The sequence below is a fragment of the Barbus barbus genome (genome assembly GCF_936440315.1).
Source record: "Barbus barbus genome assembly, chromosome: 7".
NCBI lineage: Eukaryota > Metazoa > Chordata > Actinopteri > Cypriniformes > Cyprinidae > Barbus > Barbus barbus.
The window spans coordinates 32521141-32539326 of NC_136735.1; the positions used below are offsets into that span (position 1 = coordinate 32521141).

Genomic DNA, 18186 nt, shown 5'->3' on the forward strand with positions numbered 1-18186 from the left:
GTAAAAGATCAAAAGGATAAACAACGCATATTTATTTTCACAGCTGCCTTTGCTCATATGTATCAAGGGTGCCAATATTAGTGGAGGGCACTGTATATAAAAATGAAGACTGGAGTAATGGCTGCTGAAAATTCAGCTGTGCGTCACAGTAATATATTTAGCATTCACAAAAGGAGAAACACACAAAACAGAAGTCCTCGATTTCTGATCCAAACCGGTCAGTCAATCAATGCACTGTCATTTCGCTATACCTCAATATTACACCACATTTTGTTCGTACAATTGCAAGCTTATGATTGCATTACTAAAACATGTTAACACAAAGTACAAAACAAAACGTGTTAACACAAACACAAAGTACTACCAGTCTAGCATATTTCAAGACAGAAGAAGTCAAATTTGATTACCTGACTGCCATTAATATGTCTAGTCCTCTTTTATATGGAAACTGCAGTTTGGCCGTAGTCAAAATAAGAGAAAACAAACAGAAATCAAACATGCGAACACAGTGTGAGTCACAGGAGGTAGTGAAACTCAATAGCCTGATTGAAACTTACAAAATCATGTCTCCAGGAATATAGATTTCAGGGAACCATAGAGACCAGTCTCAAAGCATGTGCACATATAGCATGATATATGGTCAGATATAGCTGTAGTCGGGTAATACGTATTCAAACTGTCTCAAAAGTCTTACACAGCTTTTATGCAAATAGTTTTTTGAGATATCTGTTTATTTTCACTTCAATAAACACTGCATTAGAATTAAAGATTTGAAAAGAGGAAGTAGCCTTTTTTAAGCAAGGCGTGAATTTTACGAGTGCTTTTCATATCCAGCTTTAATTTATATTCACTGCAAACATTTTACAAAGAGTAATAAAAGAAAGAGAAGAGCCCTGTGATGAAATATGTGATCCTTATGTTGAAAATGTTAGAGATGAATTTTGAATTGTCATATTTATGGTTTTATGTTGATTACTTGCTTTTATGCATTATAGATCAAATATCTTGATAACAGGTTTTTCTGGCATGACATTAAATGTCAAAAGCCTTCTCTTTTTGACCTTAGCAGTTGTTCTGATGAAAGCTGATCTAAAATTGCAAGAGGACTCCTCCCTTGTGTCAGAAGTGACAGGTGAAAAGCGGCATAAACCTATATCAGACATAAACAACTATCTCAATTCACTTGGGACATATAAAGTTACTCTGCTCCGGTTGATTTGAACTGTTTTTTTTTTTTCATTGGTGAGTTATTATTATTATTATTTTTTATTTGTATTTTTTTTGATTGATTTGTTTTGAACTGTTGACGGCACAACAGTATTTCTGTGTTTGAATTTCACATACAAATACAGAAAAATTTGTACAAGTCATGTTTAGTGTAAACATGCAGTCTGAGTCAAAAAATTGAATGCAGCATTACTAACTTAAGTTCCTATATATAAGCATCAAAACTGAAGAAAGCAGTAAGTATTCTGGCATAAAGTATTACTTCTAAACATGTTTTACACTAATGGTTCAGAAAGGAAACCTTGCAAATATAGTTTATACTAAAAAGAAGACATTTTCTGTGTGTATCATATAATGATATTCTGGTCTCTAGAAATGTCTTGTCATTTTTTTAAACTAAGTCAATGGGATTTGATCTGCTACCAGGCAAAAACTGAAAGTCTGATCACATATAAAATAATAGTACACCTCTCAACAAGATTCCAGTTTTCAAGTGACAGCATGTCAGGATTCTGGACTGTTTTGTTGTGTTTTTGCTCCTCATGTGTTCCCTGTGACCCAGTTTCTCCCCAGTCTGATTGTTTTAATTTGCTCCAGGTGTGTCTCATTGTCTCCCTTATTACCCAGTGTTTATAGGCCCCAGTCCTTTCAGTTAGTGTTTGTTGGATCTTGAACGTCATTCCTCTTGTTTCCTGTGCCGCCCATGCTCCCAGTTGCTGATTAAAAGACTCCTTTGTGAATTCCTCCTCTCCTGGCTTCCTTGTTCCGTGCGCCCTGGCAGAGTGTGACACAGCAGCAGTTTAGACACTTCAGTCAGTCACACAAAAGGAAGAATGGAAACATAAAGAGTTAAAGCATGAGATTAATTGCTATATATGATGTTTTTCTCCCTTGTATGATATTATGTCTTGTAAGGGGCAAAATATTGATGCCGCTTCATCCAGTTTGGATGCGTTTCGTTCTAATCGGTCAAGGGCCCTGATTTGTTTTATTACTAGTAGCTTATGAATCCATTATAATGTTGAAATTCAGGCAAGTAATGAGTTTACAGTTACATTGTTAAATGAAATCAGCCAGTCATTGCATACTATGCGCCTAAAAAAAGTGTCATTTTCTTTTGGATATACCTTTTTTGTTATATAGATAAAATATTTTCTTCATTCTCTTATTTTTATTTATATTAATTTAACTTTTTGATAGCCTACACAATGCCCTGTTGGGGCAACTTAGTTCTGCACTATGTTCCACCACTTCAAGACAAATGGATTTGTTGTTGGTTGTGTTTTCATATTGAAGAGATTATAAGCTAGATGCCACTTTTTTTGGGTCCACATCAAATGTTCTTCGAATTTTATACGTAATAAAATTGTTTATGAATAAGGATTGATCTGTTGAAAGCAGTTATTTTGAGTTAGCTATTCAAATTTGACATTGAAGGTTTGCATAGCCTATACCAGGGGTGGGGAACATTGATCCTGGAGGATCGGTGTCCCTGCAGAGTTTAGCTCTAACCCTAATCAAACACACCTGAACCAGCTAGTCAAGGTCTTCAGGGTGCAGTTAGGTATTATTTTTCCAGGGTTTTTCAGGGTTGGAGCTAAACTCTGCAGGAGAGTGGCCCTCCAGGATCAATGGTCCCCACCCCAAAACATATTTGCCCACCATACGATTTTCACCTGAGGAAAATAAATGCACATGTTCACATAGGACACTAATAACACAGCTATACATATACGAAACCATTCAGAAAAATTTGTGCACAAATGGGTTAACAGTTACACAAGTCAGAGTAAAGGAAGTTAAATGAGACTGGTTAACAGATACCCATGTATTGACTCATTGCCTCTATAACTTTCTCGGTTACCAAGTACATAATACATTTGACCATAAATTAAAAAACACGGGCTCTTTAAATAGTTTGCGTAACCTCCTCAAAGTCCCGCCTCCAGGCCTGCAGGTATTGGCTCAGCGTCTCAGTTCGGGAGTTTTCATTGGATGCTGAGCTGACATTTAAAAATTCCGGAAGTAATACCGGAGCTGTAAACAACCGCAGCGTGTCCTTTGGAGAAACGGTGATTCAGTAAGTGTTGATTGTGTATATGTATTTCAAGACGCACATGATAATGTTTCCATTGTGCTTTGTTTTGATTTGCAGCAGTACATGGTTTAACAGATATATATTTAATATATTTCTACAGACATGCCGACCTCCCCCGTGAAGACGCGGATTCCGCTGACAAGTTTTGGTCATCTTATTAGTGAAGTCAAGGTAGACAAATAACTTACCTGATAAATCACAATTCAATGGCCATGCTTGCTGCCATAATAAGAAAATTAGTAACTACTGTGTACTTGCATCAAAAAATAAGTACAATGTACTTATTGTGGTCATATTGTATTGAAAAACGCTTTTGCTGCCATTAAGGTGGGATACGGGTAAGGTTAGGGACAGGTTTGGTGGTATGGGTAGGTTTAAGGGATGGGTCAACTGTGTAATTGTACATTTAATTACAGAAATTAATTACACATAGGTATTTAAAAAAAATTAATTACACATAGGTATTTAAAAACGGAGTGTCTATTTACACTAAGTGCAAATAGCCCATCTTGTTGGCAAAGGCTATTTACATTAATTTCGCCCACTAACGTGTGATTGCGTTAGTCAACATTAAGAAAAGAAGCTAGTTCAACATCAGTTTCAGTGGCGTAGATGGTAAGGCGCATGATTTTTGACGCGAGCGACCCGAGTTCGAGTCCACATTTTGCCAAACATTTTTTTCCTCCCTTTTCAAATCCCATACCGCATCAGAAAGGCATTTATTTTCAATGAAAATGAAGGAAATAATCAAAAAGTTGAAAATAAAGTATCGGTTAGGGTAGGTGTAGGGAGGGCTTTATTGTCCCAATAAGGTGGCATCCATTTAATAAATTTGAATTAAAATTTACACTCAGTACGTTATTATTGCGTACTGTTTTATAATGTACTACAATACTGAGGTGCAGATAATTGCCACTATTTGCAATAAGTAGTATAAATAGCAGAAAATCTTGCTATTTTAACAGTGTAAATACAATCCATCGCTATTTGCACTTGGTGCAAATAGCCGCTGCCTTAATTTAAATGTAAGTGCATAGTAGTTAAAGCCACCTAATATAAAGTGGGACCGAAAATAAAATGTAAAAACATTTTAAAATATAAAAATGGCAAAGTAATGTATATAAATAAAATAAAATATAAAAATAGATATAGCTTTTGAAGTCTCTGCCATTTGGACATACTGTGGTATTTTAAGAAATGCAATAGTTTGTTAGGTTTATTCAGTACCATGGTATGATATTACCACCTAAAACTATTATTTTATTTTATTTTATGTACGTGGTTTCATTCATAATTCCTTGTTATTTTATAAAAAAAAAAATATTTTTTATGACAGAGACAGCTCTTCGGGATTGATGCACCAACCCCAAAGGAACTGACAGGATGGAGGAAACATTTTAACAGCTACACATTACAAGGACGCAGAAATGTAAGATCATTAATGATCTGTCAGATTGTTGCATGATCAAAGACAACAGTAACATTCTCGCTCACGTCACTTGTATATAAATGTGTCATTATTCCCCCCCACTTATTCCCTTTTCCAGTTTGTTCTTGCCACATATGGTGTTCTTGCACTCACAGCTGCCGTCTACATGATGAGAAACAGCAGGAAGGAGGAAGACGAAACAGCATCTGCCTCCTCATAAACTACAAATGGAAAGTTAAGGGGGGTTAAGAATACAATAAATTATTTATGCTGTCATAAATACATGAGTGGACCCTGGTTAATGAAGCTTGTGTTTCTACATGTCACTGGCCAGATGTTTCCTTTTTCTATCATGCACACAGTCATAAAAAAATAAAATAAAATAAAAAGTTGCAATAAAATGGGAGTAGGGACAGATCTGTTCTTCCATACTGTGATATACATCCAAGTGTAACTTGATTCTATGCATCAGGTGTTGATCAATGTTAAAATGTAAACATTTCACTCATACATGAATGCAGATGAAGATGAGCTTGAGGGACAAGATTTAGGCAGATGAAGTCTTGCTTACTTCACCAAGTCGCTTGTGAACAATACATCCACGCCTGGATGTACTGTTCACAATAAAACCATAACATCCTTTTAGGACATTAGTAAAGTGAATTTTAATTTCATGCAGACTATAGTGTTTTTTAATGACGTTGTTGTTTTAAGTATTTTTGTTGATTTGCCAGTAGAGTGCAGTGTAAGCTTGTCAAGTATGTTTCTTGGAAGCCGTTTGCTTTATCTGTTCTAAAGGCAAATTGTGTGGTTATTTTAACAGCTGTTGGTTTTAGGTTAGTGAAACTAGCAGGTCAGATAGGGACGTTTTCCTGTAAAACGAAATGTTCAGAAATGATTTCAGAAATAGCAGTGCTGTTGTAATATGTTTCTTTTCTTTCTTATTTTCTTTCTTGCTTTTTGTTTCAGGATGATCATGCCAGTTAATTGTGATCAGGTGTCATTCTGAAAGTGAATCTTCGTTTAAGTGTAATTGTTGTGAAGTCTACAATATTCCATTATTATGCCAATCAACACATGACTGAAGTACTACCCATTTTCTTTAATACAATCTGTGTTTCTGCCATATGTTTTTTTTCCTCTTTTAGACATCATACAATTATGTCATATATATATATATATATATATATATATATATCTGACTGTCATTATATTTGGCAAATATTTTCACCTGAATGTGATACGATCTATACCAGGGTCAACTAAAGTGAAACTGAAATGAAAAAGCACCTGTGTGCACCTATGGTGGGATGTGGTAAACCTTTTTTTCCTATAAAGATAGAGCGGTAGCCTATTCAGCTGTAGTAAATTCTCTCTATGTGAATGTGCAAGCATTTGATGTCAGTTGCATTAGAGCTCTGGTCTTTTTGGATTTTGGGACTCATCTCATCATCTTAGTCCTTTCAGTCCTTCAGGTGACAATTCATCTTTGGATTCATCTGCAGTACAGTGCAAGGTAATTTTTTTCTCCCTGAAATCTGCAAATAAAACATGCAAATTATAATTAAAAGATTAAAATATGAAACAAACATATTTGTTAAAGATATAAACTGGGAGTTGATGTGGGAGTGTTTTCTAAGATGTAAAAAAAAGACCTGAACATTAAGTAGGATGAATTATTCCAGGTATGTTCTGCTTTGCCACTCAGAGATACAGTTTATTAGATATTTTTAGAGATCATCTGATTACTACAAGAGTCAGAACAGTCAATCGTAAAACATCCGTTTAAAGTTGAAACTATGTATGTATTCAGTTACCAGTGAATGCTACTGTTTATACAGATACAATAGTTGTCTGGTGCACTATAACGTTGTTCATGTGTTACTTTTTATTATTATTTTTCCCCTATAAGTACAAATTATATAGTGTTTGTTAATGGGTGCATCAGGGCTATAACCATCATAGACTTGAAGGTGGATATGGTGGTCCTAATATTCAAAATAATAATAAAAATAGGATTTTTCAATGGCCGATTCATATAGGCTTTTACATTTAGATTAATATTTATGTATTTTTCTGCAGTGGTCTGAAAGTTAATAATAATAATATTTTTTACTATAAAATGCTATGAACTATTGACCTGTATTTGTGGCTACTAGAGGATGATCTAAATTTACATTAGTAGACTATCATTTCTATAATTTTCAAAATCCACTGAAAATACCATTTTATTTCGTATATGTGTAGCTCGTATGTTTGTTTAGGGTTACAGTCTTAAACAACAAAATTAATGCAGGATGAGACCTGGTACTTTAACCTCTTAACCTGTCGCAAGACGAGAAGATTTGAAGATCACGTGATTTAAAGTAAATCATGCCTCCGAAGTGAAAGTGAAACAGACGCTCATTCAAAACAGCAGGCTAAATAATAACTTAAAATACACACCCGTGAACACAAATTACAGCTGCTGTGTTATAACAAGCATTTTTATGTTCATTATTTGCTGAATCACCAAGATCTTCGCCATTTTGAAGGAATTACACAGAGAGAGCTGCCAAAATCCAGCCCCATTCCTAAATCTAGTATTTCACTTTGCAGATGTAATGCAATAAAATACATTAAAACGCGTGCATAAACGGAGACATATATGCTTCATCCAGACTCTGGCAATTATTGGAAGAGTTCTTCTAGTTATTCGTATGCTAGAGGCGAGACCGCCTTGCTTAAACTTTCGGTTTCGTTATCTTGAATGGTCAGCCTATAAGAGAAGAATGATGTGTTACAACTAAAAATGCAGCATCGCAGGAAATCTTGACACAGTTCTGGAGAAGTTTGGCTTAGACAACATCAAACAGCTTTTGCGGTAAGTGGTCTAGAGGTTTTTCATCTGAGGCCGGACTGGAGGTGTTTCTTTCACCTTTATTTTCACCGTGTCATTATCCGTGGATTAAACACCGCTTTATGAAAACCTTTTCGGTGCACATGTAGCTTAATGGTTATTCCTAAAAGTATAGGTGACATGCATTCAAAATCGTTAAATGGAAATCGTTTCACTTGAAGCATACCTTGGAGGTCTTTCGAGAATCGCCTATGCGCTGGTATTTCAGAGAAGGCAGGAGCTTCGCTTTTCTTGTAGCCTATACCGTTAAACGCTTATTTCATAAAGACCATCTAACATCAAAACTTTCAAAGAATTATATAGACGACCAAAAACGCCACATTATTTATTTATGATGGTTTTTATGTTTCAACTGTTTAAAATATAAAATGCATTCATATTAGTTATTTAAATATTTTTCTTTAATATTTTTGTAATGGTTTTGATATGGATCTTGATTTAGAGTAGGCTACATTAGCCACGGGGAAATGATTTTCAGAAATCAAAAAAGAAGAACCTTTTTTGTCTAAATGGTTCCATAAAGAACCTTTAACATCTGAAGAACCTTTCTGTTTCACAAAAGGTTCTTTGTGACCAAAGAAGGTTCTTCAGATTATGAAAAGGTAAGAAAGAGATGGTTCTTTGTGGCATTGCTGTGAAGAACCTTTTAAGCACCTTTATTTTTAAGAGTGTATGTTCTTAGGGTTACTCCATTTGACCTGAACAAAATGTGCCTTTTCATAAAAGTTCAAAAAGTGATTTGACACTAAGACACAACGGTCTATGGGGTCTTCTCTGTTTTATGGGTTTCTTATCAAATGGCAACAATTGTAGGTGTTAGTTACACCACACTGACTTCATAGAGCATCATCTGCATAGAAAGGGTAGGCTTTCTGTTTCGTAATGAAGAATTTAATTAAAGCTGAGTACATTTGCAATCAATGTGCTTTCTTGCACAGACTCATGCACTTTCTCACAGACTTTCTCGAGTGTGTCCGTGCTCGAGTTGATGTTAGAACTCTTTGTTTCTTTAAACAGGCGGCACAGAATCGTTCATCTATGCTTTAGGACCATGGAGGAATGGTATGAGTGGGCCCTGATTCAGAATGGTCCTGCATAATGACACTGACCATGCAGATGCGCGACAGGGCCCATCCAAGCCTGCCGAGTCCCCTAAACCCTGTGCTGTCCCACCAACACACTTTCACCCCTTTCGAGACCAGCAGGAATGTGACCTCATCACCCAGGCTGTGAATTACTTGAACCACAGTGGATTTTACTGGGGTCCCTTGGAAGTAGATGAAGCTCACGCTCGACTGGCCAAACTTTCTCTTGGGACGTTTCTGATCCGGGACAGCATGCAAGCAAATGTTTTCTTCACTCTCAGCTATCAGGCTCCCGAGGGCCCGACCAGTGTGCGAGTGCTCCTGAAGGATGGAGGATTCAGTTTAGCGGGCAGTAAACATACTTTCTCTTGCCTTTTTGGCCTGCTAGGATACTATATTGCATCCCCAAAAAAGAGTCTGAGTATGCCGTATCGTGGAGAAGCGCCACAGAGCCTGCAAGAACTGGCGAGAAGAGCCGTGGTACGGAGTTTCGGGAAAGATAGTATTCAACATCTGCCTGTGAGCAAGAAACTTAAAGAATTTTTGTGGTTGTACCCTTTTAGCATATGAATGTGTGTAGTTTATATGAAGAGGTTACAGATGTCGCAGCCCTTTAACAAAGTACGATTTATTGGAACCATTATCTCAAAGTTCATTTCAGATGGTGGAGTCACATTAGAGGAAATCCAGCGAAATTTGACGGGGCAAATATAAAAGTCCTTTGTTTGTTGTCAATAGCAGCGATTCTGCTCACACAGAAGTTACTTTAAAACCAAGTAATTTTCTTTTAGGCAATGCTGCAAATTTGCACAAACAACCTGAACGCAAACTTTAAGTTGGTTGTGCAACAAACTCCAGTCGTGCTGATTTTTTTTGGAAATGACTGGATTTTGCACGATAAATTTCGCTGAGGAAATTGTGACCACGCCTACAGGATTATGTGCTCTTCAATGACCCAACTAGAACATGTACTGTATTTATGTGTGTAGTGATTGTTTGGACTATTCTACGATATTAACAATGCACTACAAAACATTATTATTATTATTTTTTTTTTATGTGCAGTAAGATCAGCACAACACCACCACAGGCCTTCAATTGCTTTAAAGCAATCCCGCTGGTACTGGGCCAGTGCAGTCTTTGAATTTGTGTAAAATGAGTGGTTTAACAATTTAGTTTACTTTTCATAGTATTGTCTGTCTTTATATATATGAATGTAACTGAACACAAAGCACTGGTGATGTTGTCATCAGTATGAATTATTTTTATGTATTGGTACATATATACAATATGTAGGTTATGTAATCTATAGTATGTATTGTATGGCAACATATTCTGCTATGCAGAAATATGCATTTCACTGAGACAAGGGTTTTATTTGTTTAGGATTGCTTTTTAATATTAAAGATAAATTATTTGATGTGATTTTCAGTTGATTTTACCGTCATCTCTCTCTGACAATTTCTCTTTCACTTCTTTTGTTCTAACGGATAAGTTTCTTGTAATGTGGCCCAACCCTAAAAAGAATCAGTAACCACTCACATACTGCCTTTACAGAAACGGCCCCATCTAGGGGGAAAAAAATAGAAAATATGAATTTTTTAACCAACACATTTTTCTCTTTCCATTTTACACATTTACAATAGAATTACTTTTTTATTTAAATAATCTGATTTTATATTTGAAATTCGCCAATTACTGCATGTCATCATGTGCTTGTCAGGCCATCTTCATGTTTAAAATAACTGTGTTCATGTATGGTGTGTTTGTCTGTATGGTCACAGCAAAAGCAGTGCTGGAACAGAATCACAGTTTAAAACCGCAAACCATACACAGCCATACATACACAGACCACTGAGCTCATAGACATCCTCATGGACCAATAACAGGAACACTTTTGTGTTCCCTCCATATCTATCAGTTCCTTTGACAATTCTTTTGCAGAATAAAACAGGAAGGCATGTTTTGTTCTTGCATTTCGCACAAAAAAAAGAAGAAAGAAATTGGAAAATGAGCTCATTACATTCATGTTTTTTCAGGACAGAAACCTGAAACAAAGACATTCATTGTGATTCTGTCCCGAATACCTCACATACCTTTCGCTGAGAGGACATCTGCATCAGTGCATTTATTCAACCAGCAGATGCTTTATCCAAAGCAGAGTTATTTTAGTATTATTTACATATATACTATAAAAGTATCTACATTTTAAGTTAGCTTTTATTTCTGTATTTTTAGTTTGAATTGAAGCTTATGTGATTTTGGCTTTGTATTTGGTAAGCTTTATTATTTTTTCAGTTATTGTTTAGTAATTTTAGCACCTAAACTTAAAGTTGTTCATCTATACTATTTATATTTTATTATTATTACTACTATATACGAGGAATACCACAACAATTGTGCTTCATCCCAGAGAGAAGTATGAGAATGAGATTGTATTTGTGTACATGTTTGTGTATATATAGTTTTTTATATGATATTTTTTTTGTTTTGACCTTAAAGCAACACAGGACAATACAAAAACAACAACAAGAATTAGAAGGACAGGAGGGATGGTTGGTGATAGAATTGCACTGTAAAAAGTTAGAGTAGGATTTACTTGAAAAAAGCTTTGAAACAATTTTCCCTCAGAAAAGGCTAGTTAATTTACAAAAAATTGACAAGTAAAACCCTAAACATAATTATTAGTAGCTTTAAATAGAAATGTTTAAGTTAGGTTTACTTGGGAATTCCCAGTAAATTTTATTGACTTTGTTTGTAAATTGTACTTAAGTAATACTTAAATTGTGCTGTTAAATAACAGCAATTTACAGTTCCTCCAGTTTTATACATAATTTAACAATGTTACACATATATTTCTACTTCTAGTCCAGTGGGCACAGGTAATATGCTGACCATGCAAACGATAATAGGGGTCAGTGTGTATATTATCTGGACAAGATGTACAGGACGACAGCTAGGCCACAGTATTCTCTTCCCCTCAATCAAAGCCTCTTGAGATTCATTCAGCATGCAGCCATTAGAAGCCATTCTCTCATCAGAAGTCAATAAGAGCAGAAACAACATACAAGGCTCAACCAGGCATTTCAATGAGTTTTACAGCTGTGATGACTGGAAATGTTGTCACAGGCCAAAGTATTCTTTCTTCATGCCTTGGCATCACCTCTCTCTGACGTCCATTAATCAGTTAGTCCTTTAACAAAACTGCCTTTGTGTTGTGTCGTAGTGCTGTATTTATAAAACAAAAAAACCTGAAAGACATAAAGAGAGCTAGATTAATAGCACTTCAAATTTCTTCCATAATTGGCATTTTCCCAAGCGAAAAAACGTATTCAGTGAGAAAAAAATGTAGAGGTTGATTTTAGCAGTTGATTGGACCATGATGAGAGCATTGCCCACGTGAATGGAGTCAGGTGATTGAAGGGAAAAGGATGAAAAAGTAAAAGTGTTTTGTAAAAAAGGAAGTACTATCAGAGGGGGGAAAACAAAAATGAAGGCAACATTTTAATTTACTAGGAATAACACGCATCAGTGAATCATGCACAGTAAGACCAGGAAAGTGGTGCATTAAGAAATACATTTCAGTTTTTCCTGTTGACATTGAAGATGTAACATTTTTCTTTACTAATATGTATTATATATGTATACTAATATGTATTAATCTAAGTCATGTGAGTATCTCTAAAATACATAAATATAAATCACATACTGTGTTTAGTGGGAGGGAGTTCAAACATGCTAGGCTTTTGGATTATACATTATATTTTTTTCAGGAGTGTGTGAAAGGGAGTTACTTTAATTTCTTCAGTTTTTTTCTTTTAGCAATGAATGATTAAAGATCTTATCTTGATTTATACCTCCCACAATACTTACTAAAAGACATAAAGCTGATCAAACTTGTTATATCTCTTATCCACTCCTTAAAGCCTATAATCCCTATGGAAAACAAGAATTGTTGACCTCATTCAGTTAACACTTGGACCTCATCCAACTAACACTTGGATCCGGGCTTTAATCCTGTCGCTTACTTGGGGTTTAGTGATATTTAGTGATATAGATATATTCTCATTTTAAAATATATAGATATATAGAATCTTAAAACTGGTACTTTGTCATGTACACTGGCCACAAGGGGGCATTGCTTCCCTCTACTACACTTGATCTCTCAAGTTACATTTACCTGGTGGGAATTCCTTGGATTTTACTATATTGATTGGACGCTTTAATACACATATCATTCAAAAATCAAATCAAGAACTAAATGGGAGCTTAGTTAGTCAAGAAACCTGATTCTGAAAACATAAAAACCATATAAAGGCGTAGAATGTACAAGAATAACTCCTGTAGCAGCAATAACAGGGAAAATATTAGATTAGATTAGATTCAACTTTATTGTCATTGCACATGTAAAGTACAGGGCAACGAAATGCAGTTAGCATCTAACCAGAAGTGCAATAAGCAGAGGTACAGGATATACAGTGCCTACAATATGTTACATATGTACAGAATATACAGATAAGGCAGTAGTACTATGGACATAATTTACAAATTTTTAAATACTATCAGTATGATATACAGATGGGTGATATGAACATACTATACAGATGGATTGTACAGTAAATGTATGTACACTATGAGCAAAAACTATGAATATAATTACAAATGGATATGAATAAGCTATACATTAAGATATATAAATACTAGTGCAATGAACATTGAAAGTGCATAGAAATAAAAAATTCCAGTTCATAGTACTCAGTGTGTGGATGGTTTTTTTGTTTTTTAACCGATTTAATGATGGGGAGGGGTGAAGAGTTTGTGGTGGTGTGTGAGGAGGGTATCATTGGGCAGAGTTTAGTAGGGAAACAGCTGTAGGGAAAAAGCTGTTCCTGAGTCTGCTTGTCCTTGATCGGAGGTTCCTGAAGCGCCTCCCAGAGGGCAGTAATTTAAACAGTCTATGGTCAGGGTGAGAGGAGTCCTTAAGAATGCCGCGAGCTCGACGTAAACAGCGTTTTCTCTGGACGTCCTCAATGGCAGGAAGTGGTGTCCCTGTGATGCGTTGGGCGGTTTTCACCACCCTCTGCAGTGCCTTGCGGTCAGCAACTGTGCAGTTCCCATACCAGACTGTGATGCAGTTGGTCAGGATGCTTTCAATCGCACACCGGTAGAAGTTCACCAGGATGGTTGGAGACAGGTGGTTCTTCTTCAGTGTCCTAAGGAAGAAGAGGCGTTGGTGAGCCTTCTTGACTAGGCTGGATGTGTTGGTGGTCCAGGTCAGGTCCTCCGAGATGTGGGTTCCCAGGAACTTGAAGCTGGAGACACGTTCAACAACCATCCCGTTAATGTGGATGGGGTCATGCGTTCCACTTTTCTTCTTCCTGAAGTCCACAATAAGTTCCTTTGTCTTACTGGTGTTGAGGAGCAGGTTATTGTCAGCGCACCATGCAGCCAGGTGCTGTACCTCCTCCCTGTAGGCAGTCTCATCGTTGTCTCTGATGAGGCCAATCACTGTGGTGTCGTCAGCAAACTTGATGATGGAGTTGGATCCATGCACAGGCCTGCAGTCATGGGTGTAGAGGGAGTAGAGGAATGGGCTCAGCACACAGCCCTGTGGTACGCCGGTGTTGAATGTGATGGTAGTGGAGCAGGTGTGGCCTGACCTAACATGCTGAGGTCTGTTGGTCAGAAAGTCCATAATCCAGCTGCAGAGGGAGGTGTTAACACCCAAGTCACCAAGTTTAGTGATCAGCTTGGAGGGAATGACGGGTGTTGAATGCTGAGCTGAAATCAACAAACAACATCCGTGCATATGTGTTGTTATTATCCAGGTGTGTGAGTACTGAGTGCAGTACTGTGCATACTGCATCCTCAGTGCTCCTATTGCTACGGTAGGCAAATTGGTGTGGGTCCAGTGTGGGTGGGAGGCAGTTCTTGAGGTGTGCCAGGACCAGTCACTCAAAGCACTTCATTACAATGGGTGTGAGTGCTACGGGGCGGTAGTCATTCAGGCACGTCGGGGAGGAGTGTTTCGGCACTGGCACAATGGATGTGGACTTAAAGCATGTTGGCACAGTTGCTTGGGTGAGGGACAGGTTGAAAATGTCTGTGAAGACCTCTGCGAGCTGCTCTGCACATATCCTGAGCACACGTCCAGGAATGCCGTCAGGGCCAGCGGCCTTGCATGCATTGATCCGGCTCAATGCTGTGCAGACATCTGTGGAGGTGAGTTTGAGGGTCTGATGGTCGCCTGAGAGTGTGATCTTGGTGGCTGTCTCCTTGTTGTTATTCTCAAAGCGAGCATAAAAGTCATTTAGCTCATTAAGGAAGAAGACGTCTGTGACCGTCGGAGTGGAGTTGCATGGCTTGTAGTCACTGATGACCTGGATGCCCTGCCACATGCGCCGGGGGTCAGAGTTGGAAAAATGCTCCTCTACCTTTAGCTTGTAGCAGTGCTTGGCCTTCTTGATGCCCCTCTTCAGGTTAGCCCTGGATATGCTGTAGGCCTGAGCGTCATCTGATCTGAAAGCAGTGTTGCGGGCTTTCAGCAGGAGCCGCACTTCCTTGTTCATCCATGGCTTCTGATTAGGGTACGTTGTGATCTGTTTCTCTGTTGTAACACTGTCAATGGAGGTATTGATGTAATCCAGAACAGAGGTGGTATAGATGTCAATGTCCGTGTGAGAGCCACTGGCAGCCTGAGAAGCAAACATACTCCAGTCCGTGTGTTGAAACTTGTCATGAAGTACAGACTCTGCTCCCATTGGCCACACTTTGATGGTCTTCACTGATGGCTTCACACGGTTGATGAGGGGTGAATACTTGGGGGTGAGAAACAAAGTTTTTGTTGAGAAAAAAAATCTCAACAAAAAATATGAGATTTGAGTGAAGTGTGATCAGGAAGAGTTTATACATCTTAAGAAAAATAAAAAAAGTGTAATGAGGTTTTTAGTTACAGTTATAGTGTGTAATGTATGTGTGTTCACATGCCTGATCACTGCGGCACATTTACTGTGCATGTGCACAGGCCCTTGATAGCAAATTTGAGATGTGATAAATAATAATCAAGTGTAAAAATGACATAAATCCACCAAAATCAAATATTATCATTTCAATATTTACTGGCACAACTGCTGTTGACCAAGTGTGGGCTGTGTGTTTGTCTGTACACGTTATGAAATGTTCCCCGTCTTGCACGGCTTCTTCAAACAAAATAACTGGTGTGCTCTGTTGTAATAAAAAGAAACAAATGTGGCACTTTGTGAAATAACACTGCAGGACTGGTTCCACCAGAAACCTGTGATTTCCCAGAAATCACACAGCAGCTTTACATCAAGGAAATCAGTCAGTACCTATGCTTTTATTCACCAACTAAGTGATAACTATTCTGGATTCCTGCACTTAAAATATAATGTAATTTAATCAGACAGGTTTTCAAATCCAACAGCAATTAGATCAAACTAGAACTGCCTGGTTTCTTTTTGAGGTCACTAAAAAATTGAATGTGCAACCAAACACTCAGATTTACCTGAAATACTTTGTGGTACATTGTTAGCGTTTTCATTTGACAAGCTGGATTGCTTTAGGCTGTGTGTATCTGTTACAGTGATTGCATCTTATCAATGGTTGGAAGACACCTTGGGGTTTTCTCAGAGCTGAGAAAGTTATATCATGTCATTTGTATAAGCATCACAAAGTATTTGTCTATAAAAATAAACTTCCAGCTAGGTTTACATACAAGGTGATTAACTCAAACATTATAAACATATCGGATCAGTTTCACCCTTATTAAACCTGTCAAAGGGTTCAAACCTATCTTGGGCCCGCAGCTTTTCACGTTTAAATTTCCATTGCAAAACTTCAGTGGATCCTGGTGATTGTGTTTGGTTTTTACACACCTTGCTGAAACATATGCAAATGGTTTCTTGGACTTAAAAGTCTGTTTTTGCTGTTTGAGAGAGACAGAAAGTCTCAATTACTCTTTCTAATTTTAGCTCTGTTTTAATAGCTAATGTTCTGGAAAAATTCTGGAAGTTTAGAACCACTAAAATGTATCACCTAACACAAAAGGATTTCTTTATGTAGGAGATGAACAATGAGAATGTCTCTTTGTTTGATTTGACCCAGATGAGTCACATAGAGAACAAATCTGCATTCTTTAAAAAAAACAATAAGATGCCCTGTTTCCATAAGGTTACCTGAAGCCCTCTGGTGGATACTATTATGGATGTTCTTAACATAATTGTGTTTTTTTTTCCTTCATGAAATATCCCTAATCATTATTGAAACCTGAATGCACTCAATACACATTTCCACTTAATGAAATAACTTAATAAATGAATAAAAAAAAAAAGATAAAATAAACAAATTCCTCAATATTCATTACAAACAACAGATACAGAATTATTGTTTTGCACATTTTAACATGTTTTCCAGGAAACATGCAAGTATAAATCTTCAGCCAGTTGCTTTCAGGATAAAATATCCAGGCTTTGACATTACGGTTGAGAAAATGATTGCACATTCAAAATTGAATCATGTCACACAGTAGTTTATTATTAAAGGAATAGTTTACACAATTTTAATTTGATAAATATTTACTCTCCCTTCAGCCATTGACGATGTAGATGAATTTGTTTCTTCACCAGAACAGATTTGGAGATATTTAGCATTATGTCACTTGCTCACCAGTGGATCCTCTGCAGTGAATGGGTGCCGTCAGAATGAGAGTCCAAACAGCTGATAAAACATCACAGTATTCTACACGACTCCAGTCATGTGTTTCTAATAAACAAATTCATCATTTGAAGATGTTTTCCAAAATGTCTTTATTAAAATTCCCTGGAATCTGCATAAATCTGTTAATTTTAAAACCGTTTAAAACGTATGGACATGGTTTAAATATGGCTAGCTGTGAAACAAGCAATATTCAAGTTAAAATGTATGAGACAAATTGGATTGATTGATGATAAATATATAAACTTAGTCATTGTGTATTTAAAACACATACAGTCTATTAGTACTTTTACACAAATCTAATTAATTCTTGTTTCATTTATGTATGTATTCACCACGTTAACTTTTATATGCAATTCAAATACATCAATATTAAGCCTAAAATGTTTAGAGTGTACAGAGTTGTCTTCCTACTTGACTTCCTATGGTCTACTTCCAAATATTCTCTAGCCAAGTTATTCTTGCTCTTATGATTCCCTGTCTTAGTATCTTTGTGTCATTCTGATTGGTCCATCTGTAAAAAATCTTCTTCTGTATTGTCTCTCTCCCATTCTCACTCTCTCTCATTCTTTAGCATGTCAGTTTTGCGGCCATGGAGTCTATATGTGGATAATGATCTTAGTCATTCTCATGCAGAACGAGAGAGAGACATTGTCCAGGTGAAAACAGTGTAAACTGCAATAGTGTAAAGAGACAGCAGCATAAGAAATGTGGG

The 18186-nt window shown here is 36.8% G+C and overlaps 1 protein-coding gene across 1 annotated transcript; it reads left to right on the forward strand.

The window, feature by feature from the left end:
* Positions 1 to 7526: 7526 nt before the first annotated feature.
* On the forward strand, positions 7527 to 10172 carry socs1b (suppressor of cytokine signaling 1b). Its single transcript, XM_079420845.1, has 2 exons — positions 7527 to 7617; positions 8671 to 10172. The coding sequence occupies exon 2, from the start codon at positions 8739 to 8741 to the stop codon at positions 9306 to 9308; it is 570 nt and encodes a 189-aa protein (XP_079276971.1). The 5' UTR covers positions 7527 to 7617; positions 8671 to 8738; the 3' UTR covers positions 9309 to 10172.
* The last annotated feature ends 8014 nt before the right edge of the window (positions 10173 to 18186 follow it).